Source organism: Neofelis nebulosa, chromosome 8 (genome assembly GCF_028018385.1).
Source record: "Neofelis nebulosa isolate mNeoNeb1 chromosome 8, mNeoNeb1.pri, whole genome shotgun sequence".
Classification (NCBI taxonomy): domain Eukaryota; kingdom Metazoa; phylum Chordata; class Mammalia; order Carnivora; family Felidae; genus Neofelis; species Neofelis nebulosa.
Window position 1 is genome coordinate 101,575,590 of NC_080789.1, and position 26,675 is coordinate 101,602,264.

Here is a 26,675-nt window from a genome sequence, read left to right on the forward strand (position 1 = left end):
AACAACATGAATGAACCGTGAAAACACTTTAATAAACCAAAGAAGGCAGTCATAAAAGGCTTGTATTGTATTCGTATGAAATGTCCAGAATAGGCAAACCTACAGAGACAGAAAGTAGATTAGTTATTGCCAGGGAATGGGATAAGGGATAGGGAATGAGAGATGACTGCTAACAGATACAAGGCTCTTTTAGGGATGGTAAAAATGTTCTGGAATTAGCAGTGATGGTTGCACGACCTTGTGAATACACTAAAAAACAATTGTATACTATATAATCATATGGTATATGAATTATATCTCAATTTTTAAAATGGTGTAGGAGACTTGATTTATTTCTAAATTAAGCTTTATTTTTAGAAAATCAAAGTAATGCATGCATGTAGTTAATCAAAAAGAAGGGAAAGTCGGGGCGCCTGGGTGGCGCAGTCGGTTAAGCGTCCGACTTCAGCCAGGTCACGATCTCACGGTCCGTGAGTTCCAGCCCCGCGTCAGGCTCTGGGCTGATGGCTCGGAGCCTGGAGCCTGTTTCCGATTCTGTGTCTCCCTCTCTCTCTGCCCCTCCCCCGTTCATGCTCTGTCTCTCTCTGTCCCAAAATAAATTAAAAATGTTGAAAAAAAAAAATTTAAAAAAAAAAGAAGGGAAAGTCGTGTGACAAAAAGTCCCCTGCTTCACCTGTCTACCCTCCAAACTAGCTTCCTAGAATGAAAGGCTCTCACTTCTTTGAAATATTTTGGTATTTATTATCATAATTTGAAACAATATGCCCTACTGCTCTTTATGATTTATCAGCTTTAGACTTTATTAGCTTCCTGTTAGGAAAGATGAAGATTTAGCCCAATGATTTAAAATAAAAAACCTGTTAAGCTAGGAACAGGAGGAAATTTCTTTAACTTGGTAAAGATTACATAGTAGAGATCAACCACAAATATTTAATAGACATGCATTCCCTTTAAGATCTGTAATAAGACATAATAAGCTAAATAAGTCAGAAAAAGACAAATATATGATTTTTTTTTTTTACAAATATATGATTTAATTTGTATGTGGAATTTAAGAAACAACAGATGAACATAGGGACAGGGAAGGAAAAATAAGGTAAAAACAGAGAGGGAGGCAAAACATAAGAGACTGTTAAATACAGAGAACAAACAGGATTGCTGAAGGAGAGACAGGTGGGAGGATGGGCTAAATGTGTAATGGGCATTAAGGAGGGCACTTGTTGGGATGAGCACTGGGTGTTATATGTAAGTGATGAATTACTGGGTTCTACTCCTGAAACAAATACTATACTGTATGTTAACAAAGTTGAATTTAAATAAATAAATTTTTTAAAAAGAAAAAAAGATTAGTAACAAGACAAGGATGCGTACCATTCCTGTTGCACTTTAACTTAGTATTGAAAGTCCTAGTCAATGTCAAGAAAGAAAGGAAGAAAGAAAGAAAGGGAAAGAAAGAAAAAAAGAGTGGATATGAGGGTTGAAAGAATAGAGATCAAATTATGATCATTTTTTTAATGTTTATCAAATTGTGATCGTTTACAAATTATATGATTTTCATTGTCTAAAACAGGAATCTTTTAAAAACATATTTAATGTTGATTTATGTATTTTTTTTTTTCAACGTTTTTTATTTATTTTTGGGACAGAGAGAGACAGAGCATGAACGGGGGAGGGGCAGAGAGAGAGGGAGACACAGAATCGGAAACAGGCTCCAGGCTCCGAGCCATCAGCCCAGAGCCTGACGCGGGGCTCGAACTCAAGGACCGCGAGATCGTGACCTGGCTGAAGTCGGACGTTTAACCGACTGCGCCACCCAGGCGCCCCTGTTGATTTATGTATTTTGAGGGCGAGAGAGCGTGAGCAGGGGAGGGGCAGAGAGAGAGGAAGAGAGAGAGAATCCCAAGCAGGCTCCACAGTGTCAGTACAGAGCCCAATGTAGAGCTTGAACTCACGGAGTGTGAGATCATGACCTGAGTTGAAGTTGGGTGCTTAACTGACTGAGCCACCCAGGCTCCCCTAAACATTTTATTTTTAAATAATCTCTACTCAGTGTGGGCTTGAACTCATAACCCTGAGATCAAGATTCACATGCTCTACAAACCAAGTCAACCAGGTGCCTTGGGACTTAAATATAAAAATTTTTGAAGAACAGAATTCAACCCATAACAATAGTCTTTGGTGTCCCCAAGACATTCTTGTGCTTCTGTTGTTAGTTCTTGAAATTCATGATTCCTTATAGCTTCTATAGATTCTCCAGGTTTGATTTTGGAAGAGGAAGCCAGTGGCCTCTATTAGTTATCTTGTCAGGAAACTGGATTTACACTCTGCAATCCTCTCCTTTCTTGTAGCCCTTTCCCCATTCCTCTTCATCATAGTTTTATCAGCATTTTGGCTTAAATCAGTAGACAGTATTTACATTATTAGGACTATGTAAATATTGTTTACTACTTGGTGTACTGGGGGATAACTAGTGTTTCTTATTTAAAAATTCTGTATCTTGGGGCGCTTGGGTGGCTCCGTCGTTTAGGTATCTGAGTGGCTCAGGTCATGATCTCGTGGTTCATGAGTTTGAGCCCCACATGGGGCTCTCTGCTGTGAGCACTTCAGAGCCCGCTTCAGATCCTCCGTTTCCCTCTCTCTCTGTCCCTCCCCCAATTTCTCATTCAAAAATAAATAATCATTTAAAAAAAGAAAAACATTTAAACAATAAAACCTGTATATCTTTATCAAGATACAATTCAACCAATCCAATGGATTTTAGTATATTCACAGAGTTGTACATCCATCACCATTTTGGAACATTTTCATCACTACTCCAAAACGAAATCCTATGCCCTTTAACTGTCACCCTCAATTCCCCCTCCCTCCCGGTTCTAGACAACCACAAACCCACCTTCTGCCCCTATACATTCTTGCCTATTCTGGATGTTTCATCTAAATGGAATCATACCAGATTTCATCCTTTGTGACTGGCTTTTTAAATTTAGCATAGTGCTTTCAAGGTTCATCCATGTTGTAACATATATTAGTACTTCATTCCTTTTTATTACTGAATAATATTCCATTGTATGGATATACCACCTCATATTTATCCATTTATCAGTGGGTGGACATCTAGGTTGTTTTTACTTTTTGGTTATTCTTTTTTTTTTGTTTTGTTTTTTTATTTTTATTTTTTTTAATTTTTTCAATGGTTTTTATTTATTTTTGGGACAGAGAGAGACAGAGCATGAACGGGGAAGGGGCAGAGAGAGAGGGAGACACACAGAATTGGAAACAGGCTCCAGGCTCCGAGCCATCAGCCCAGAGCCTGACGCGGGGCTCGAACTCACAGACCGCGAGATCGTGACCTGGCTGAAGTCGGACGCTTAACCGACTGCGCCACCCAGGCGCCCCTGTTTTGTTTTTTTAAAAGTTTATTTTGCGAGAGAAAGAGAGCACAAATAGGGAGGGGAAGAGAGAGAGGGAGAGAGTCCCAAGCAGGCTCCACACTGTCAGTGTGGATCCTGATGTGGGGCTTGAACTCATGAACTATGAGATCATGACCTGAGCCGAAGTCAAGAGCCAGATGCTTAACCAACTGAGCCATCCAGGTGCCCTGTGGTTACTCTGAAAAATGATGCCATGGACATTTGTGTAACAAGGTTTTGTGTAGACATTTTCATTTCTCTTGGGTATAAACCAAGGAGTGGAGTTGCTGGGTCACTCTATGGTAACTTTATGTTTAACTATTTGAGGAACTGCCAACGCTTTTCCAAATTGGCTGCATTAGGGGCGCCTGGGTGGCGCAGTCGGTTAAGCGTCCGACTTCAGCCAGGTCACGATCTCGCGGTCCGTGAGTTCGAGCCCCGCGTCAGGCTCTGGGCTGATGGCTCGGAGCCTGGAGCCTGTTTCCGATTCTGTGTCTCCCTCTCTCTCTGCCCCTCCCCTGTTCATGCTCTGTCTCTCTCTGTCCCAAAAATAAATAAAAAATGTTGAAAAAAAAAAAAAAAAAATTTAACAAATTGGCTGCATTATTTTGTATCTCTACCTGTGGTGTATGAAGGTTTAATTTCTCTACAGGCTTGTCACCGTTTGGTATTCTTTGTTTGTTTTTCATTATAGCCATCCTAGTAGGCATAAAGTAGTGTCTCACTGTGGCTTTGATCTGTATTTCACTGATGGCTAATGATATAGAGCATTTTTCTTGTGCTTTATTGGCCATTTGCATATCTTCTTTTTGAGAAATGTTTATTTAGATCCTCTGTCCATTTTCAAATTTTTAAAATTATAATTGAGTTGGAAGAGTCCTTTATATATCCTAGATACAATTACCATATCAGATATCTGATTTGCAAATATTTTCTTTGATTCTGTGAATTCTTTTCATTGTCTTGATCACGTTCTTTGAAGCACAAAAGTTTCATAATTTGCTGATGCCCTGTTTATTTTTCCTTTTGCGGTTTGTGCTTTTGTTATCATATCTAGGAAATCATTGCTTAATCCAAGGTCATGAAGACATATAGCTATGTTTTCTTTTAAGACTTTTATAGTTTCAGCTCTTACATTTAATTTTTTGATACATTTTGATTTAATGTTTGTGTATGGTAGGAGGTAGCCATCCAAATTCATTCTTTTGCATGTTCACATCCAGTTGTCCAGCAGCATTTGCTGAAGAGACAATGGTCTTGGCACCCTTGTTGAAAATCAATTGACATAAATGTAAAGTAACTTGTATTTCTTATTTAACTTTTTGTTTTTTCTCAAGTTAATTGCCTCTTTTTCTTTTGTATAATTTTCTATGTATCTAGCTCTAATTTTTTTCCATATATCCCATTGGAACTGTTAAATACTTGTTCATATTATTTTTCAATTATTTATTTTGTATTTATTTATGTTTATAATTTTTTAAAAGTTTTATTATTTATTTATTTATTTATTTTGAGAGACACAGAGACAGCTTGAGGGGGGAGGGGCAGAGAGAGGGAGAGAGAATCCCAAGCAGGCTCCACACTGCCAGTTCAGAGCCTGACTCAGGGCTCGAACCCACGAACTGTGAAACCATGACCTGGGCTGAAATCATGAGTCCAACGCTTAACTGACTGAGCCACCCAGGTGCCCCTTATTTATTTATTTTTAAAGTTTTTATTTATTTATTTTGAGAGAAAGAGAGTGTTTATGCACGTGTGCATGAGTTACGGAAGGGCGGAGGGAGAGGGAGAGAGAGAATCCCAAAAAGGCTCCATGCTGTAAGCACAGAACTTGACCAGGGCTGGATCCCATGAAAGCTGAGATCAAGAGTCAGATGCTTAACCTACTGAGCTACCCAGGCACCCCTTATTTTTCAAATATTTAAACATGGCAGATACTTTATCAGTTTTTTTTTCTCTGGAGACTTTCCTGCAGTTTTTTTCCATCCTCTTGCTTCAGTCAAGACACATGGCACAGCTTCCATACCCAGGATTTTCTTTAACCAGTTTTGTGTGTGGATCCAGCATTCCATTCCTTATATCTATTGCCTTTCTCTTTCCTGTTTGTCAGAGTGCATCTTGTAGTAGCCTACTTAAATAGAGAGGTAAGAATTTTGATAATGAAAGGAGTCTATATTCTTCTTTTGATATGCATTGATCTTTTAAAAAAAATTGATCTTATATTGGTAGTTAGATTGGTATGAAATTCTAGGTTAATGATATTTCTCCAGAATTTTAAAGACACTGCCACATTGTCTTCTATCTTCTAATACTGTATTGAGATGCTATTCTGATTCCTGTTCTTTTCCCCCCTCTTTTTGAATTTTTTTAGCTTCTTCTCTTTTTTCCAAAATATTCCAATTTCATAAAAATGTGTCTTGATATGCTTCTTTTTTCTTTCGTTGTGTTGGGCACATAGCACACTGTTTAATCCAGAGAGACTTGTTCAATTCAGGAAAATTTTCTTTTATTTCTTTTATATCTCTGTCTTATATCCTGTTTTCTCTTTTAGAATTCCTGTTAGTCAGATATTGGACTATTTGGCTTGATTTTCTAACTTTCTTTCTTACTCCCTATCCCTACCTCTGTTGGCTCTTGCTCTTGGACCTTTGTCCCTTATTTGTTTGCAATTTTTGACCACAATTTATATTTTTTGGAACTGTATCTGTGGAAATTCCCCAGGGCCTAGATCAAAGATGAGCTCATCCAGAGAGAATTGCATCACTTTTGCCAGATGCTTGGTGGGACTGTCAACCTAGAATCACTTTAAATTCTTGCCATTTTGTTCTTAGGATCAACAAAAAATTCAGACAGTAAAGCCACAGCTTGTGGTCATAAATTCTTTACTAGTGTTTACAAGAAAAAATAAAATAAAAAAGATCTCCACTAGGCACCTAGGTTCCAGACAAGCAGTTTTCTATGAAGTCCCCTAGGGACAGCATGGGTGTTAGAATATTTTGAATCCACTCTTAAACGAGGACATAGAGGTTCTGACTTAATGGTGGGGATCTTCTGTTAGATTTCCAACCCCAGAAAAGCCCTGAGCTCTGTCTCCCATGACACAGTGGCACCTGGTGAGTCCATCACCATGCCTAAATTCAACTTTTTAGCAAATGCCGCAAGGCAAAACAGACTTCAGTGCTCAGCTTACCTCTCTGGGTAGCAGCTTTGACTTTGACTTAGTTTTTGGTCTATAGTCTTTATTTTGGTCTACAGTCTATTTTCTTATCAGCTCATAAATGCATTAAAAAATTTTTTTTAATGTTTATTTACCTTTGAGACTGACAGAGACAGAGTGTGAGTGGGGGAGGGGTAGAGAGCGAGGGAGACACGGAATCTGAAGCAGGCTCCAGGTTCTGAGCTGTCAGCACAAAGACTGACTGGAGGGGCGGGGTGTGTGTGTGTGTGTGTGTGTGTGTGTGTGTGTGTGCGTGCTCACGAGCCCTGAGATCATGACCTGAGCCGAAGTCAGCTGCCAAACCAACTGAGCCACCCAGGTGCCCTGTAAATTCATTTTAAAGATAACCTTTGAGGCAAAGAATCTAGAATAGCTAAAACAATTTTGAAAACAACAACAATAATAAAGTGGGAGAAATAGTTCTACCTGACGTTAAGACTTACTATTTATAGCTACAGTAATTAAGACAGTGTGTTATTGGCAGAAGGAAAGACACATAGATCAGTGGAACTGAAGAGAACCCAGAAATAGATCTGCCCAAATATGCTAAACTGATTTTTGACAAAGGTGCAAAAGCAATTCAACAGAGGAAGGTTTGCTTTTTTCAACAAATGGTCTGGAGCAATGGACATCCATAAACAATAAAATGAACTCTGATCTAAACTTTACACCTTATACGACAATGAACTCAAAATGGATCACAGACTTATATGTGAAACACAAAAATGTACAACTTTTAGAAAATAAAATAAGAAAATAATCATCAGGATGTAGGGCTAGGCAAAGCTTCTTAGACTTCACACCAAAAGTATAATCCATAGGAGGACAAGTTGATAAATTGGATCTAAACAGAATTGAAAACCTTCGCTCTGTGTGAGATCCCTTTGAGAGGATGAAAAGGCAAATGACAGACCAGGAGAAAGCACCTATCAGACAAAGTACTTTATCTGGAATATTTAAAGAATTCCCAAAACTCAATAGTAAAAAAATGAACAACCCAATTAGAAAATGGTCAGGGCACCTGGGTGGCTCAGTCAGTGAACCATTCGACTCTTGATCTCGGCTCAGGTCATGATGTCAAGATTTGTGAGATCAAGCCCCATGTTGGGCTCTGTGCTGACAGCATGGAGCCTGCTTGGGATTCTCTCTCTTCCTCTCTCTCTCTCTCTCTGCCCCTCCCTTGCTCACGTGCACTCTCTCTCTTTCTCTCTCTCTCAATATCAATAAACATTTTTTAAAAATTAAAAAAAAAAAGAAAATGGGCAAAAGATAAGAGCAGACCTTTCATCGAAGAGGATATATATATAGGAGGCAAAAATCACATTAAAACATGTTCAACATAATCAGCCATCACAGAAATGAGAGTTAAAACTACAATGATCCTGGGTGCCTGGGTGACTCAGTAGGTTGGCGTCTGACTCTTGATCTCAGCTCAGGTCTTGAACTCAGGGTCATGAGTTCAAGCCTGGCATTGGACTTCATACTAAGCATGGAGACTACTTTAAAAAAAAAGAAAAGAAACTACAATGATATATGACTACATACCTATTGGAATGGCTAGAATAAAAAAGAAACAGTGACAACACCAAGTAGTGGTGAAGATGTGGACAAACTGGATCCCACTTACACTGCTTGTGGTAATTTAAATGGTAAAACAATTCCAGAAACTGGTTTGGCAGTTTTTTCTGAAACTAAACATGCAATTACCTTCCAACCCAGTAATTGCCCTCTTGTCCCAGAGAAAATTCATGTTCATGCAAACCTGTACATGGCTGTTCATAGCAGTCTTATTTGTAATCTCAAACTGAAATCAGCCCAAATGTCTTTTTATCAGGTAGATGGTTAAACAAATTATGACATATCCATTCCACAGAATACTACTCAACAATGAAAATTATTGATACACACAAATTGGATGGATCTCAAGGATATCATGGAGGAAGGACTGCTTTTTCAGCAAATGGTCCTTGAGCAATGGGACATCCATAGGCAAAAATGGGAAAAAAAGCCAATCTTAAAAGGTTTCATTTGTATGATTCCATTTCTATAATATTCTTTAAATAAAATTATAGAGATGGAGAACAAATTAGTGTCTGACAAGGATTGGTAGGAGTGGCTATGAAAAGATAGCACAGGGGAGTCTTGTAGTAATGTAACAGTTCTGTATCATGAGTGTGGTGGTGGTTACAGGAATCTACATTTAAAGCTACATGCACATGTGAATGTATGTAAAACTGATGAAATATGAATAAACTCCATGGATTGTACCAATGTCAATATCCTGGTTTTAATAGGGTACTGCTATCACTTGGGGAATAGCAGTGAAGGGAGATGGGGAACCTATCTGTACTTTTTTGAGGGCCACCTCATGTGAATCTATAATTATTTTTTTAGCAAGTTTAAAAACATAGTAATTGTTATTTTTTAAATTTATTTTTAATGTTTATTTTTTTATTTAAAAAAATTTTTTTAACGTTTATTTTTGAGACAGAGAGAGACGGAGCATGAACGGGGGAGGGTCAGAGAGAGGGAGACACAGAATCTGAAACAGGCTCCAGGCTCTGAGCTGTCAGGACAGAGCCCGACGTGGGGCTCAAACTCACGGACCGCGAGATCATGACCTGAGCCGAATTCGGCCGCTTAACCGACTGAGCCACTCAGGCGCCCTTTAATGTTTATTTTTGAGAGAGAGAGAGAGACAGAGACAGAGAGAGAGAAAGAGAGGCAGAGCATGAGTGGGGAGGAGCAGAGAGAGAGGGAGACACAGAATCCCAAGCAGGCTCTGACAGCTCAGAGCCTGACTGGGGCTCAAACCCATGAACTGCGAGATCATGACCTGAGCCAAAGTTGGACACTCAACTGACTGAGCCACCCAGGCACCCCAAAACATATTAATTTAAAAAAAATCAGTGCTTTTAAGTTTTTTTCCCAGTGATCTTAATTTTTTAAAAACTCAGTGATTTTAAGGTTTGTTTTCCCAGGGGAGATTTGGTGGGGTTTTGAGGGTTTAAGCAGGATTGTAACATTTGGATATATCATCTTGGTAGTTTCTTAGAGGATGGATATGAGGGAGGGCAAGACTAGAAGCAGAAAGATATAGTTCACTGATTCTAGGAGGCATTTTTTCTTTTCATTTTAACATCTAAATTGGGGGGTGCCTGGGTGGCTCAGTTGGTTGAGCGTCCAACTTCAGCTCAGGTCATGATCTCCTAGTTGGTGAGTTTGAATCCTGCCTCGGGCTCTGTGCTGACAGCTCAGAGCCTGGAGCTTGCTTGGTTGGGATTCTGTGTCTCCCTCTCTCTGCCCCTCCCCGCCTCTCAAAAAGAAATAAACTTAAAAAAAAAAAAAAGATGGTAAAAAATATCTAAATTGGGATGTTTCACTGTAACTATTAGCCAGATGGTAGTCATACTGTATTTGTCATACCTACTCAGAAGAATCAAAACTTGCCAAGTGGGTGTCTAAGGCTTGGAAGAAAATTCTGGAGACAGAAGAGAAACACTCTACTTTAAGAAATGCCGCATCACCGAAGCCCTTGATGGCATGCACAGAGGACTACATTGTGTGAAAAATCATGGACATCTAAGAGTAAGTAAAAAAATAAAATAATAATCATAAGAGTCAGGCTCTGAATGTGAAGTTTTGGGAATACTGTTACCATGTTGCTCTTTTAAAATTTCCTTTTTATGTATGCACAAGAGTGAACTATTATAAAAATCTGTATCTATATAAATCTACACTTTCAATAAATATAAAATAAAAATTCTAAGTGATAAGAAAGCATTGTGTCAGTTTTCTTTTTTTCTTAGCGGAAGCTAAAATAATGGTAAGTTTTACAACGGATAGTGTCCAGGCAAGGGATAATAGTGTAAAGTGAGAGTAGGACAGTGATACGAGGGAAACGAATCCTTGAAAAACTAAGAAGGAAAGATCCACTCAGCTTGGTGAATTATCAGAGGAGGGGTACAGATGAACGGGGAAGGAAATCTAGGGTGGTTTCTAGGTGTCTGGTTTGGGCAACTGAGTCAGTGTGGTAACCTACCTGGGAGGGATTACAGGGGGAGTTCGATTTAGGATAATTCATTGCATAAGGAGCTTGCTGGCTATGTTGAAGGAAAAGGATGAATAAAGCCTTCCTAATTGCTCTGGAGGGACAGAACCCCGCGTCTGGTACTGGGTCTTGAGGACTTGGGGCTCAGCCTTTATGGATTCTGTACATCAGAGTTATTTGTGAGAGGTGGGTAGGCAAGGCGGAGCGCCGACCAGGTCTGCTCGCCTGTGAGCTGAACCTCTGTGAGCGAAACTGCCTCTACACCCAGCACGCTGGTGTCTAGGTCACTGAGAGCTGGGCCCGCCCGCGGCTGTGATTGGCTGGTGCTGCGAGCGCCTGGGGTCGTGGGCGGGCCCGGACTGCAGGAACTGCTCAGCGATTGGCTACTAGGTACCCAAAAGGCCTAAATCAAACTGTTGGCGCCTCCCTTCCAGAGAGCTGGCGCGTTTTTCCATCTAGTCCCGTCGCTTAGTTAGACTGGTAAGCAAACGACAGTTGAAGTGGTGAGAGAACCGATCCCCTAAGCAACGGCTCTTTTCCGGAGTCGGGAATGAGAGGGGAGAGCTGGGATTGGCCAATTTGTAGGGACGGGGCGGGCTTGGCTTTATTCGGGCTTGGCTTCTGGACTGGCGCCTGTCCTGGGCTCGGATTGGGCTGCGGGATTGTCTACGTTACTGGGAGGCGTGGCCGACACTAATAAAGAGTGGGGCCCGCGCGGCAGCTGCGGTATGCTCCACCGCGGCTAAAGCCCTGGGTGGTCAGGTGGAGGCGAAGCGCGGCACTTCCGTCGACTTCACCCGCAGCGGTCCCCCGGTCTGTAGTCTCGCCGCAGCCACGGGAGAAAAGACGGAGCCCTCCGCCGCCACAGAAATGTGAGTTGACTCTGGTGTGGGGGGCTCCACACTTCCTTGCCAACTCCCACCCTCAGCGCCAGACTCTGCGGGACGGAAAATGGCGCATTGCAGCAGCTGCAGCGACACGGGGAAGCACCACCGTGCGCCGCCCCCAGACCTGGCCACCCCTGGGGAGAGAAGGCAGTACCCCATTCCTGCAGCAGCCACAGCCAGCACCCCACGGGCGGGGTAGGGGCGCGGGGGTCCCACCTTCATTGCACTGTCTTCTCTCGCCTGCGGGGCGCCTCATTCAGGTCTCTGTAATAGTGAAGCCGGGACCGGGCGAAGGTGGGGCATGGAGACACTGGGGAGGGGGTTCAAGACCCTTTCTTGTTGTCTAATTGTACTTGGGGCCTCTGGAAACAGTAATGAGTAGTGCACCTGCCAGTGAGTAACTTGGGTTGCCCTGCAATGTCTGGATTTATGTATGCCCCTCATCCCAGCTGTGACGCGTTACCCACCTCCCCCACGCCCCTCTTGGCAGTACGCAAAGGTCCCGAAACTTATCTGACAGTTCTTTGGCGCCAGGCGAGCAGCTCAGAAAGACTCAAGGGGCAGTGGCATGTGATTCCAAGCAGCCATTCATCTCAAGGCCACCTGTATAGGAGGTGTTTTCCTGTCGTTGACTCTTAGCCAAGTATTTGGAAGAGAAATAGAACCAAGGATCCCTGCCTTCCCCCAACAAATCAATTTAGTCTCTGACTGTCTTCAACATCAGCCCCGTTCCCAAGATCCTGGGGGAGAACTGTGGCTAGACGAATCAAGTATTTCCCTGTCAGGACCACAATGAATTAAAAAAAGATTTTTCTTTCTTATTACTGTCTGGAGTCCTGGCTTGGTCCTAGATATATTTGTGTTGCTTCTCCTAGTGACAAAAAAGGGAAAAGATTTCAGTAAGGTTTCATATGGGTTATGACTACCCCTGGATATTTTATTGCTGAGTGTTCCCAACTTCCAACAAATAGTAAGTGAAATGGTCCCTTCAGATGCTTTGTAACCATTTCATTTTTTCTTTATTTGATTTCTACAGTTTTAAATGTATGTGATATTCTATGCATTTTGGCCAAGTCCTAAGATTCCATTTTTTTTTTTTTTCCTCCTGCTTTGGGGAGGAGGGGGGATCCTTCTCAGTGGACTGGTTCCCAGTAGCAGGCATGTGGGATGAACTGAAGGAGATGGAGAGAGCATGGTGACTAGCAGGGCATCACGAGATCTCTGACCTTAACCTTGTCATTGGTGCCACCATACTGGACTGCTTCCAAGATCAAATACTGGCTGCTACATACTGAATTTTCCACCTTCAGAGAACTAGATTGCTTAGCTCAGTAGTAACACAAGAGTCTTGTGGCTTCCATGGCTTTGTGTATTTTCTTTGCTTCTTTTGTGCTTTAGAGGGAAATGAGAAAGTGATTTCTTGAATGGGGATGAGTCGGGTATAATCAGCTGGTAAAGCCTTTCTGAAGTTATTCTCTATTTTTTTAAGACCAAAAGAAATTCACTTAGGGAGGAAGAACTTCTGGGTATTCTATTGTGAGTAGTCAAGGCATTTCCTTTTGGCGACTTGTATGGTTTAATTCCTAATGCTTTTGCTCTTGGACTGAGCCTGGGAGGTATGTTTTTGAGATTCTGCTTCTGTTTGAGGAGTTCTTACTATAACCTCTATTCTCCATAAAGTTTGAGAATCTCCCTCTGCCAGTGGAGTCTTCCTTGGGAGAGAAAAATCTCATGCCCTAGGTTAGACTTCTAGAAATTCTTTAGGAGATGAATTTAGCCTCCATTGTTGGGACATGGAAAGGAGCTTATGTTGAAGACCCTTTCTAAGGCTAAGGGAAAGTAAGAACAATCTCTGTGTATAGTAGTATAAACCAGGATTTCTCTTTGGGACATAAAGAACTAGGGGAGCCTCCTGAGACTTGATGCCAAATCTAGAAAAGGAAGGGACATGATGTTTGTGATGCATGTACATTGGGAACCATTACCCATATTTTTGCTTCCTGTCTATGTTCTTGGAACAGTTTCATAACTAGCACAATTGCTTTGGGCCGCAGTTCTACCTAAGTAAAACCCCCATCTTCTCTGCCCCAAACAAAGCAAGCTAACAGTCCTGACTCAACTCTACCTACAGAAGCCTTGCCTTTGGTGATTTTCCCAAGTTGTCCTTATGGCAGTCCCAACATACTAATGATTGTGTGAAACAACTGTTAACTAGATCCTCTTAAGCAGGGTCTGTTGGCTTGCCCTTTCTTCAGGCTTTGTGTAAAAGAGCTGCTCAGTCCACAAGCTTGTCCTGAGGGTTTAGTCTTTTGTGTGAATTTCTCCTAACCTGGATAGGAATTTTCCAGTTTGACTTCATGTGAAAGGCTTCTGACAGGAAAGTACCATCTAGTCTAAGACTGGCACATTTGTCCCCGTAGCCATTGTGCCAGAGGATATTTGAGTTTGGGTCAAAGGATATCCCCAAGCAGGATCTCTTGATGCCATCCTGGATGTCCCTGAGCCCCATCTAAGTGTTGTTACAGGATTTTTCGTCTTTTGGTTCTTCCTGTATGCTGCATCTTCTTACTTGGTGTTGTCAAGAAGTTAGAATTCCTTCTAGTTGCATATAACCTAATCACCTTGGCGTTGGTTATGGGGGTGAGAATACATGGGATTCCTTTCTGTCTCGGTTACGTTGTGTACTTGGCCCACTTCTCTCCACAGGTCTGCTCCGGCTCAGCCGCCCACTGAAGGGGCAGAAGGGGCTGCCCCAGGTGGGGGCCCCCCTGGCCCTCCTCCTAATACGACCAGTAACAGACGACTGCAGCAAACCCAGGCACAAGTGGAGGAAGTAAGTGGAGAGCTTTGTCTCTGAGAGTTTCCAGCTGCTAGAAGTTTAGAAACTTCTTTTTTTTTTTTTTTTTTAATAGAAGGGCAAGGCATTCTTGAGTTACATGGGGCCAGACTTGTGATTCCCTTATTGTTCTTACCTCTGTCTCTAGCAAGGAAGCTTACTGGCTTTGTTTCTGCAACCTCCCTCAGGTGGTGGACATCATGCGTGTGAATGTGGACAAGGTCCTGAAGAGGGATGAGATACTGTCACAGCTGGATGACCGAGCTGACGCCTTGCAGGTGGGAGCATCACAATTTGAGAGCAGTGCTGCCAAGCTAAAGAGGAAGTATTGGTGGAAAAACTGCAAGGTGAGTTTTCTTTTTCTCTCTGCCTTTACTTCCTGGGCCTCAACTCCTAGAAGGCAAGAAAACCTTTGGGCGCATACCTTCCTTACCTCTAGTGGCACAGGATCTCTGCCCTGCAGAACTTGGGAGAAAACCTGAAAGCCTCCTTGAGATGCATTACCCTGAATTGGCCACCAGGGTAGGCTAGAGTATTCAGAACCACTAACTGGGGGACAGTGATACCCTGAGGAGTTTGGAAATGGTCAGTCAAGCTGCTTTTCCCCAAAAGATCCCTGGAAAAATTTCCCCTGGACATTCCCCACACACAACTAACCCCAGCATGATGACTAGGCTAGATATATATTTAAATACCTGCAGCTTTTAGGAATGAGCTGAACACTTCACGATGAAAAATGAACTAGCTGGCTAAAGATCCCAAGTCTACACCTCCACTTGAGTTCCTTTCAAGGCCTTCGGGCAACAGGCGCTAAGCAAAACAGAGCAGGCTGCAGATGCTATGATGTTTCTGGGAAGCTTCAGATGTGGTGCAGGGTTAGGGTTAGGGTTAGGGTTAGGGTTAGGGTTAGGGTTAGGGTTATAGGTCTTTCCTCCTTCCCTAAATCCAAGGGCCCATTTTTGGTCAATGTTTCCTCAGATGATGATCATGCTGGGAGCTATCTGTGCCATCATCGTGGTAGTTATTGTAAGTAAGTATCGCTGAGGTTGCTGGTGGGGTGAAGAGGTGGGAAGGTCCTGGAGTCTTCTCCCAGCCCTGCCTGCCTGCCTGCCTGCCTGGGGAGTGGGGCTGCTCTGACTGAGGTATGGAGATCGCTGCTATGGCGTCATCACCCGGTTTGGGAGGGAGGAAGGGCAAGGATAAAGGACTTCCTAGGTGGGCAAGCCTTCCCTCTGCAAGATATTGTGGGAAGATGGTCCCTCCTATTCTGAGGAAATGGGGCTATGCTGTTTGTCACTGGCTGGGCTTAGGGGAGACCATGGGGATGGGACACCTGCAACTGTAAGCCCCGACTGTCTAGTAACTTGATGTAATTTGCCCTCTTGTTTTCTCCTGTCTCTTTCTCTTTTCCATCTGGGACTTCCTGATTCCTGTGTCCAGTCTACTTTTTTACTTGAGAATGTGCCATCCCTTCCCTGTTCTCCATTGCCATCCAACTCATGTCCCCTTCCCTCTGTTTACTCTCTCAACAAACGTCCCCATCTACCTCCCTCCACCCCGTCCAGGCTTCTCCGTCGCCCACTCCTTCTTTTCTGTTGCTTTCATTTGCACTGTGTCCCTCAACACTAGAATTGCTGCTCGTGGCACCATCCTGAAGTAACCACCTGAAGAGCAACAGCTGGCACCTTCCCCCTACCCCGTTCTTATGTACCCACTCAAGTTCCCCCAAAGCCAAAAAGAGTGGGAGGCCAAGAGAAGAGGAAGGGGTGTAGCTGGGGTGATATGCCCAAGAAGGTGCCAAGACCAGGGGGAGGAGAAGGGTATCTGGTGCCCGTGGTGCCACCAGGAAAGGCCAGGCCACTGGCAGGAGGAGGCTGTGAACAGCTAGAAGAATGGCAGCTCACTCAAGACTGCCCTGGTCACATGGGGCTCTTCTCCTAGGCCAGGCCTGCAGAGGATCCTGGGGTGGACCCAGAGACCAACTTGCTTCTGGTGCAATACCCTTTTAGAAAGTCAAGCTTATTTTTGCAGTAATTTCTAATCTGTTAGTCCAAGATTTTCTATGTTGTCAGGGATATTACAGCCTTTTGCTTTGTCTTCTGGAGACCTAGAGCACACACGTTAATTGCTAAAGTACCAGCTTCATTCCTATCCTAGATGCAGCCCCATAAGCTCATGACTACAAGGGGCTGTCTCTCATCCACATTTTCTGCAGCATTCTGTGTTGTTCCTGAGAATACCAAATAATTCCATAGAGCCAAAGCTTGGGACTCTCCATTTTAATTGTTGGCATAGGTAAAGAGAGTATGTGTTAATTCCAGAGAGACAATGAGTCAAGGACCCAATCTGAAAATAACAAGATCGGAAGAAGCTACCTCTTGCCTGCTTTTTGAGGAGGGTCCTGTTCCTCCCTTCCCGTTGATAAAGTGTGAAGTGTTAGGAATGAGGGTCCTTGGACTCTCAGGGACTTCTTTTCTCTACACTATTCCCAGCTACTTGCCAAAGGCAAGGACGAGGCAGGAGGTCCTTCCTGAGGGTAGCCGATTCTGAGTGTTCAGAGAAGTCCAATATACTTGCCAGCCCAGTCTCAGGTGGGAGGCGGGACGGTCTGTAGACAAGTGTGCTTGTGGACTGCTGTGCTGTCATGGGGCCCTCTCATCGAGAGCCACCTGTCTGTTCTTCCTGCACTGTATTCCCCTTCTAAACCACCTGTACCCATCTGAATGCCACTTGCCTCCTTTCCTTTCCTCTGCGTGGTTTGTGGGGACAGACAGTGGAAGCTGAGGCGGCCACTGGTGGACTTCAGATAGGGTGTTGAGTGGAACAGACCCAGGTGTGAGGGGAGGAGGGCAGGCTGGGAACAGGAGGGGGAGCACCCATGACCCTTTATTCTTCCCGTCATCTGGCCCATGTGCAGGAAGAGGCTGAGGCCAGGCTGGGCTGGGTCTGGATGCCATTTTCCACGCAGCAGCATTTCATTGCGCAAAACCATCCTTCCTTTCCCTTTGCCCCCTTTTCCCACATTCCCTTCGTCCTGCCCCAGGGCAGGACTGAAGAGCTGGAAGAAAGCAGTCAGTGTACCCTCCCAACGGCCCCCCTCGAAGGTCTCCACTCTCCTCTGGGCTCCTCCTTGCCTAATGCAGGGGGTCACCGCTGGAGAAGAACCACCAGTGTCCTCGATGTGTCCCGAGCCTGGAGCCAATTCGCCCTCTTGGCCCACCTAGCCCTGTCACAGGAATTCTTTCCTGGGTTTCTGTCCCTCTGAGGCTCACCAGATGTAGTTGGCTTTGTTCTTTTGGGGATGTTTGCCCTTCTACTTTCTTTCTCACCCCACCCTGTACCCTCTTCTGTGTCTTTTCTGTCCCCCCTCCCGCCCCCCCAACCACCCATGTGCATGAGCAAATATGCAACCAAACCCCGGGACTTTGCAGTCAAATGAAGCCAAGCTTCCCACATCCCCTTCTTCTTTGGTTTGCCATGAGGCGATGTGGGGTTTCCACTGTTTGTCTGTCATCACCTCTGTCTTTTTTCCTACCCCCAACCCCATACTTGTATAGAATAATAACAGTTGTACTTCCACCAAAGGCATGTGGCATATTTACCAATCTCATGTATTCTGAACAAAGGCAAAAAATATAAATTCCTACCACTATGCTGACTTGGTTGTTGTTTGGGTTGGAGTCACTGAGGAGGGGCCAGGGTGGGGGGTTGTTTTCCTTCTCTAGTCTGATGTTGTGTGAGGCCGGAAGGCTGGCTTATGTGTGCTGTGTGGTCTTCTCGAGATGAAAGATGTGTGTGTTGGCAGAGGAAGTGGTCTCTGCTCTTGTTCGTACCTGGAGCAGCCCAACTCTTCCAGGTGCTAGCGAGAGGAAGTGATGGCAGGAAGCTGAGTGGGCATCTCGAACATCACCTCACAAACAACTGCAGGTTTTCTCAGACACCTCCTGTCCACCTCCTTCCTAGGTCCCCAGGCTGCGCGGCCTGTCCCGGGGGCGTGCCGAGATGAGGCCTCAGCAAACACGCCCGTTCCCCAGCAGCCTCACGTAGTTTCCTTACGCCGAGTTCCACTGTGCTGACCAGACACAATTTAGAAATGGATGAAAAGAGACATCTTCCCCCTGCAGTTGAGGGACTGAGGAGTTTGTAGGTATCCTGAAATGCCCGGTAGCTGTCTACAGGGGCACAACCTTAATTGCAGCTCAAGGGTACACAGAGCAACTGGCGTGGAGCCCCAAGGCTGCCTCTGAGGGCCTTCGTTTGACACCTTGAACGCTCTGCGAGTTGGCGGCATGGCTAGGCTTGGGGACAGGGCTCATTTGGGTCCAGTGTGGGGAAAGATGGCAACGTGGAAAAGCTTTGTTTCTGAGGACACAAGGGGCTTTTATTTGGACAGAGTTCAGATGTTTGCATGTGATGGCCCAACCCCCACCCTTTTGCCCCCCGGCCCCTCACTTGCTCCTTTCTTTTTCAACGTTTTTTAATTTTTTATTTATTTTTATTTTTTATTTTTTATTTTTTATTTTTATTTATTTTTGGGACAGAGAGAGACAGAGCATGAACGGGGGAGGGGCAGAGAGAGAGGGAGACACAGAATCGGAAACAGGCTCCAGGCTCCGAGCCATCAGCCCAGAGCCTGACGTGGGGCTCAAACTCACCGACCGCGAGATCGTGACCTGGCTGAAGTCGGACGCTTAACCGACTGCGCCACCTAGGCGCCCCACTTGCTCCTTTCTTAATGTCTTCCCATTTTCTTTTCCTACCACAGGCTTATTTTTAACCTCCACACAGACATTCTGCCTTCCTACCACCCTCTCACCTCTTCACGTTTTCTCCCTTGGTGTTCAGCCCAGGGACACAATGAAGGAAGGCAGAGACGTGCACAGAGCCCGAGCCCGAGCCCCTGTGACCTGTGCCTTCCTCATGCCTTTCTTCAGGCCTTTTTAGGGTCCTTCTGGGAGAATGTGACTACTCTTTCTTCTTACTGAGGCAGGAGAGTGGTTACCCAGAGGGCCTCAGCGTCTTGGCAGATCTCGGTGAGGGAGCTAGGGGAAAACAAGGGGGTAGGAGGTTGGTTTCAGTTGGGGTAACCCCATAAATGGTGGGGGGATGGGCCGGGACTCGGGACACTTGGGTTTCATCCTTGGTCTGGGTGGGGAGGGGGCTACAGATGGCTAATCTTCAGGTGAAGAGGGGCTGGGGCAGGGCTAAGGACCAGCAGGAGCTTACCTGGCCATCTCTGGAGCCCCAGGAACAACAGTGTAAGAAGGAAGAGGCTGCTGGCCAAGAGGACTCCAAAGGCCGTTTTCTGCTCTGTAGGTTGAAAGCAGCATAGGCAGGAATTAGTAGGCAGGAATCCTTTCTGAGCCCAAGCCAGATCCCCAGCAAGAGGTACAAAGGAGGGAAGGAGGGAAGGAGAGGGAGAGACAGACAGACACCCTATCACTGGTGAAGGAGCTCATAGCAAGTGTTCTGCTTTTGCCCAGGAACTGGGCGCACTGTAGTATTCATACTTGTTCAAGATTGTCGGGTGTCCATGTGTTCCTCCACACGGGATTTCCTACCTCTCCCCACCCTGGGACATTTTTAATTGCTTCACGAGAGCGATTTAGATTAGATTAATTGTTGACGGGTAAACTGGAATTTTGCGACTAGCTGGGGAATGGTGTAAGCTGAGGCAAAACTCCCAGTTTTTGGGAAACTTGGCAGTCTGGTCAGCCACCAAATGATGCCCAGTGTTCCTGGATGTTTGCATCTCTTGTTGAAAACCTTTCAATGACATTCTGTGACTTCAGCATGAAATTCCAGCTCGAAGGCCCATTGTGATCTACCCACTAATAGCCAGAGAGGGTTGAAGGCTGTAGGGGAGCCCATTTTTCATATTTTCTTTTTTACCATTTACGAGGTAGGTGACTTTGGGCAAATTTCTTAACATCTGTAAGTGCCAGTTTGCTCAACAGTAAAATGGGAGTTGTGATAATACATGTGATCGTACAGCTGAGTGCTTGATTCATGTAAATGCTCAATAAATGTAGTTACTTTCAAGCTTTAGAGCCACTTCTTTCTTTTCCCACACACCCTTGGCTCTAGCTGTGCAGTTCCCACATTTTCCTTAGACTTATAATTTGGCCGTCAGATGCGCCCTTTTTCCCATCTTAGCTGTTCCCTTCCCGCTGAGCTAGCTAGCTTGGCTTGAATGTCTCCTCCAGGCTGTCCTCTGTGACTGCCTAGTCAGTCCCTCCAACCTGACTAAGCGCCTTGAGGGCAGGAACAATTCACCCTTGATCTCCCACTGTCAGTACATCGCCTGGTACCCTGGAACCTGGGGTGTAATGATGCATCTCGGCATGTGGTGGCAGCTGTGGAGGCTGCCACCTTGGGAAAGGAGCCAAGGCTGAACAAAGTGCTGAGGGAAGCAGAACAAGGCCAAAGATGAGCTGGGGGCAGGCGAGCCATGAGCCCAAGTATGGAGGTGGGGAAAAGAGGGCACTCCTAGTACCTGGTGGGGCAACCCAGGCGGTGGACCTAAGGGGCTCCTCCAGGGAGATGTGGGTGACCTGGCAGGTGTAAGTGGTGCCTTCAGGGCCAGGTTCTGCCTTCAAGAAGGAGGAGACGCTGTAGGTGCCCGCTGTGCTTTGCCGGAGGCTGGAGAAGGAGGCCCCAGAGACGGGGACTGGGGCTCCACCTGGCTCTTCTCGGATCCACGTCACAGTCATGTCCAGAGGATAATAGCCAGCAATGTTGCAGATGAGGGTGGGTGGCAGCGCTTTGTTTGTCAAGCTTAGTTGTACTTTGGGGGAAGCTGGAAGAAAGAACGAGGAATCAGATTCCAGAGGGATCCAGCCGGACAGCAGAGTTGCCCAAAGCATTCCCTTCCTGCTGGGAGTGAGAGCGGGTTGTGGGAGCTCAGTGGAGTGCCAAGGGGGCTGTAATGGGTCCACCCTAGATGCGGGCCAGGAGGGGTGCACCTTCCACAGGTAATTGAAAAGCAATAGGAAAACCAACAAAAGTTGGCTTCTTATTGTCACTATAAGCTGGCGATTTTAAAGGACGTCAGTGATGAAATACTCCTGCCAGTCAGACAGCCCCTCCATGGTTTGCCGCTGCTCCTTCTTAGGATGTGCTCCAGAGGATGGAGGTACTTGGAGACAGCCAGCCAGGGCAGGGCAGCAGGCTCCTGGGCTGGGAAATTGCGTACTGGAATTATCCTGGAGTCTGACAGAGAACAGTCTGCACTTCTAGGACGGAGATGGCAGTTAGGTTGTGGCCATTCAGCCTGCTTCTCAGAAAATTGCCCTTGTGTTGGATGCTGTCCTGGAAAACACCTCCATAGGCATATCCCTTCCCCTCTCCTTGGAGAACCAAAAATGACCTCACCTTGGACGTGGAGCTGGACGATCTGTTGGGCTTGGTACAGAGAGGTGGTGATCTGGCAAATGTAGGTCCCCTCATCCTTCAGGGTGAGGCTAGGCAGGGTGAGGGAGGCATCCCCGGCCAGGAGTAGCTGCTCTGACTCCAGGGAGGCACCCTCCCGCTTGGCCTGCCGCTGCCCCGTGGTCCAGCTGTATACCAGCTGGCCGTGGCCCTTATGTTGCAGCCGCCACTCCACGCCAGTCAGGTCTAAGCCCGGGGCCACGGAGAAGCCACAGTGCAGGGAGGCTGAGGACCCCAGCAGGAAATTCAGCAATGGGGTCTGTGTTGTCACTTGGAGCTCCACTATAGTGAGAAAAAGAAGGGTGACTGTGGGCTACTTCCTCCTCGAGTCCACCTGATCGCTAAGCTGTGGGCATTTTGTGGGCGTATGCCTGCCCCTGCCTCCTTCCTGGACATTTCCCATCAGGTGCAACCACAAAATGGGGCACGTGGGTGGCACAGTTAGGCATCTGACCCTGGATCATGGCTCAGGTCATGATCTCACAGTTCATGAGTTCAAGCCCCACGTTGGGTTCTGCACTGATGGTGTGGAGCCTGCTCGGGATTCTGTCTCTCCTTCTCTCTGCCCCTCCCCTGCTTGTGCTCTCTCTCTCTCTCTCTCAAAATAAATAAATTAAAAAAAAAAAAAGATGGAACCACAAAGAAATGGTGCTGTGGAAAAGCAGCATGGCACACATGGTAATCCTAACTATTTTGGAGTCACTTACCCCCGGATAATCTGACGAAAGCTATGGACTTCTCACCAGAAAATTACACATGCAAAATTATGTGTTACCATTGACCCTCAGGTAAGACCACTGGAATAGCAGCAAAAGCTTTGGAACCCTGCTTCTTCCACTTACTAGCTCTGTGACCTTGGGCAAGGCAGTAAGGGTTGCCAAGGTGATCTGCTTAAGGCGAAGCTGCTGCGAAGACTAAATAGGAATAAGAGATTTAAAAAGCACCCAGTGGTAGTATTTGTGCCAAACATGCTGAAGCTGAATCTAATGAGGAAAACAATCAGACACATCCAAATGGTGGGATACTCTACAAGACAGCAGGCCTGGACTCTTCAAAATGTCAATGCTAGGAAAAGACTGTTCTGGAGTAAAGGAGGCTAAAGGCACAGGACAACTGAATGCATGACCCTTGTTTGAATCCTGGACTTAAAACAAAAACAAACTAGAACAGTAGTGGGACCACTGGAGAAATTTGAACTTGGACTCTATATTGACAGTACTATTGCATCAATTTTAAAATTTCTTAAGTCTGGCGGCACCTGGGTGTCTCAGTCGGTTAAGCGTCTTGACTTCGGCTCAGGTCATGATCTCACGGTTCATGAGTTCAAGCCCCACGTCCAACTGTGCACTGACGGTATGGAGCCTGCTTGGGATTCTCTCTCTGCCCTTTCCCACTTGTATGTGCGCACATGCTCCCATTCTCCCTCTCTCTCAAAATAAATAAATGAACATTAAAGAACATTTCTTAAGTCTAATGCTCAGTGGTGTACCAAGTAATGGTAGGAATGGACTGCCTTGGCAGGGAGGAGTGTTTTATCACTGATAGTGTTCAAGATTGTCAATATGGTGGTGATGTAATGGTGAGAATATGTTCTTAAAGTCTTTACACACTGTACTCCCTTATTGCCTGCACCACCCTAGACTGTTCCCCACCTTGGTTTGCTGCCAAGGTGATGGTTTTGTGATTATGAAAGAATATCCTTGTTTTTGGTTATAAACTTTGTGTTATGAGCCAATACATGACATACATGGAAACATTTTGGGTGAAGTGTTGGAATGTCTGCAATTTACTTTCAGTTCAGGGGGGGACACCTATCCTTTCATCTATCAAGAGAGAGAATGCGGCAAGACATTAATAATTGGTTGATACAGGGGCATCTGGGTGGCTCAGTAGGTTAAGCTACCAACTTCGGCTCAGGTCATGATCTCATGGCAGGTGAGTTCGAGCCCCGTGTCGGGCTCTGTGCTGACAGCTCGGAGCCTGGAGCCTGCTTCGGATTCTGTGTCTCCCTCTCTGTCTGCCCCTCCCCTGCTCGTGCTCTCTCTCTCTTTCCTTCAAAAATAAATAAACATTAAAAAATAATTGGGTGAATGGTATACAGGTGCTCATTACATTATTCTTTTACCTTTTTGTAGGTTTGAAATATCCCTACAAAAGGAAGAAAGACGGGGGGAATACCTCCCCCAAAGGGGGAATACCCTAGCATGGCTTAGGTATTCCCCCTAAGCCATGCTAGGACTATGGCTGACACTGGACAGACATGAGAACCCCTCTTTTCTGCTGTGGCAGGGTAAAGTTAGGTTGAGTCTTCTGGGGCTTTCTAAGGATAAGAGGCTAGCCCCCTAATCTCTGGACTTGGTTGTCCTCTTTTTAGAGGCAAAATACTGGGTTTGAGGAGCTCTGGAGAAGCCTATCATCATGTTCTCAATTTCCTGTGTCCTCTGGGACGTGCCAGGTTGGAAAGGGCAAGAACCAGGTTTTGCTAATAAGAGTTAATGAACAAATCCTGCATGTGCGTCGCTCTAATCATCTTGAAGCACCAGAACAGGCTGGCTTTCACCGCGATACAACTGGTGCTTGGTTTAATAAGACTGCTATGGACAGCGTACGTGAACAGAGCCTCGCATGTCATTTCCTCACACAAGGGAGGTGAAAATGATCCCAGTCCAATCCTTTGGGTCTTTAGGAGAAAGGACTGAGGCTAGGGGACACCCTGAGATGACTGATGTGGATGGAAGTGTACTTATTCCCTTCCTTCTTCTAGTCCCCCATAAGCTGCCTACTTGAAAAAACCCACAACTTTATTTCTGCTACTTTTAATTTTCTCACCTGCAGTCTGCACCATCCCCTGGGGGCTCAGGGGCAGCTTCAGTGTGGGGTGCAAAACAGCCCCATTCTCAGCATCCCTGAGAACCTTCATCACCATGGAGACACTAGGTCCCCCTCCGGGTACCTGCACGTTGGCAATGAACGAAGCTTTCTTCTCAGTGGCCTGGAGGAGATAGTGGGAGATCTCACAGGATACCTCCTTCCCGTTGCAGTCAGCATGGAGTAAGGCCTCGGCTTGAGGAATCTGTACCAAGTTCACTGGGGGAGAAGGGCAGCACAGAGGTCTAGTTGGATTGAGAACACCTGGGTCCATGGGAAACAGGTGCGGTGGGTGTCCTCAGGAACTGTGCCGTCCCAGCGGAGGGAGCCCAGAAAGATTGAGACATAGGGTGGAGGGCTCTTACCTGAGGCCTCGAAGGTAACAGGTGGGTTGTCTTTGGCCAGTGTGCCCCCTTGGAAATCAGTGAAGGCTTCCAGGGAGCCGTCATCCAGCACTGGTACCTGCCTCAGCACGAGCAAGGCCTCCACCGTGGTCCTACTGCCGGCAAGACTTCCAGGGTGCCTGTCTTCCTCCACCAGGAAGCAGTCTAGGACCACATCCACCTCCCGCCACTGCCTTTCTTCTGCAGGTTAAAGACAGGAGTGAGCACCCTCTTGCCCAGAGAGTTGCTTCTGTACTCGCCTCGCACCCCAACTGTGGAGTCATCAAGGAAGGTGTAGAAGTTGTCATCCAGGGTCCTAGCTGTCTCTGTGTCCCTCTCTCGTCACCCCCAAACCAGCTTTCTGGGAAGCACCTGCTAGTCCAGGCACATACCTGGTATGAATTAAAGTCCTGATTTACATTGCTCAGGAGAGTTTGTGTTTTTATTCTCATTACAACTGCCAGCCAAAAAACTCCCTCTTCAGTCAAAGGAATTCTCGGCAAAAGCACATAAATGAGCAAAATTGCCACTGGGAGAGGAGACAGGCCGCCCGTGTGGCGAGGGGAGTTGGCACAATTTCCCAGCCAGCCCACTGGGTCTACTCAGCTTTCTGCGGTTACAGGTGGCCTGCCCCTCCCCCACCTCCAGGGCACACCTCCCGGGGATTTCCCAGCTTTCCGCTAGGGAAGGTGTCTGCTCCCAGGCAGTGCCCTCTCCACTAAGCCCCCCACCGCATCCCCCAGGAGGCCTCTCTTCCTTTGCCCTTTCCCACAGCCTGCGGCCTCCTCCCCAACACCATTGGTTCCTTATTTTGCCAGCCTTTCTCCTGTTGGGCTTAGGAGGCTGCTGGAAGCCGTCCCCCTCCCCCCACCCCCTTCCCCTTCTGGAATCTCGGGGTGGGTGGGTCCCTGGTGCGCCCTGGGCCCAACACCCCCACCCTCCTCTTCCCTCCCCCTCCCCCCACTCCGGCCGGCGCTCCCCGCTCACCTGGGTCTGCCGCCACTCGGGACAGGGCCAGGCAGAGCAGCAGGCACCAGCCCTGCCCCGCGCCCATGGGGGCTGCGCTGCCACCCCTCCCGCCCCGCCGTCCTTCCCCACTGCTCCGGCGGGCGCGTCCCGGCTGGAGAAGAGGGGGCTCTCCGAACCACCCTTTCTGGCCTGTAGCTTTCTCTCCAGCCCTTGGCCTCCTCCTCTTTCGCTTTCACTTCGAGTGTCACCGCGGCTGCTTCTGCCTGGGAGTGAAACCACTAACTAGGCGCGCGTGCCAGCGTCCTGGTCACGGTTCTCCTTTCTTCCCCCCGCCTCCCTCAAATCCTCTCGTTCTGTCAAGACCTGACTTCAACGGCATGCACCCTTGGACCCCCCACCCAAGAGAGCGGAGCCGAAGTAAGGGAGGGGGTGGGGGGAGGCAGAGACCGAAGCCAGAAGCAGGATCCCCAGGAGCCTGGGAACCTTTCTTCATTTTCGGTTGGTGCCACACCCCCTGGCGGTCCTCCTTCGGCGACTGGGGCGGGCCCCTAGCACCAGCCCGCCCAGGAGAGAGCTCCTCCTTCAGATCCCGGATCTGGGAGTGGCTGGCGCCCAGAGATTGA

The 26,675-nt window shown here is 46.5% G+C and overlaps 3 protein-coding genes across 6 annotated transcripts in view; 1 reads left to right on the top strand and 2 right to left on the bottom strand.

Annotated features, from left to right (window-relative positions):
- Positions 1-16,764, bottom strand: part of GAPDH (glyceraldehyde-3-phosphate dehydrogenase) — a 58,993-nt gene extending 42,229 nt beyond the window's left edge. Inside the window, exon 1 of the mRNA XM_058743926.1 lies at positions 16,759-16,764. The gene's annotated coding sequence lies outside the window, so the exon portion shown is untranslated. The remainder of the gene's footprint in view (positions 1-16,758) is intronic.
- On the top strand, positions 11,277-23,047 carry VAMP1 (vesicle associated membrane protein 1). Of its 2 annotated transcripts, none has more exons than XM_058743932.1 (5): positions 11,277-11,550; positions 14,272-14,398; positions 14,590-14,748; positions 15,380-15,431; positions 22,621-23,047. In XM_058743932.1, coding segments are annotated over exons 1-5 (405 nt in total). In that variant the 5' UTR covers positions 11,277-11,548; the 3' UTR covers positions 22,686-23,047. The 2 variants fall into 2 exon arrangements, with proteins under 2 accessions (XP_058599915.1, XP_058599914.1); XM_058743931.1 differs by lacking the exon at positions 22,621-23,047 and adding an exon at positions 15,842-18,053 and having other exon boundaries at positions 11,387-11,550.
- On the bottom strand, positions 19,130-26,623 carry TAPBPL (TAP binding protein like). 3 transcript variants are annotated; one of them, XM_058743923.1, is made up of 8 exons: positions 26,500-26,605; positions 26,071-26,315; positions 25,066-25,284; positions 24,662-24,919; positions 21,776-22,114; positions 20,898-21,200; positions 19,628-19,711; positions 19,130-19,443 (listed from the first exon to the last, which is right to left on the bottom strand). In XM_058743923.1, exons 2-8 carry the CDS (start codon positions 26,135-26,137, stop codon positions 19,400-19,402), a joined length of 1,314 nt encoding a protein of 437 aa, XP_058599906.1. In that variant the 5' UTR covers positions 26,138-26,315; positions 26,500-26,605; the 3' UTR covers positions 19,130-19,399. The 3 variants fall into 3 exon arrangements, with proteins under 3 accessions (XP_058599906.1, XP_058599907.1, XP_058599905.1); XM_058743924.1 differs by lacking the exon at positions 26,071-26,315 and having other exon boundaries at positions 26,500-26,623; XM_058743922.1 differs by having other exon boundaries at positions 26,071-26,578.
- Between the last annotated feature and the right edge of the window lie 52 nt (positions 26,624-26,675).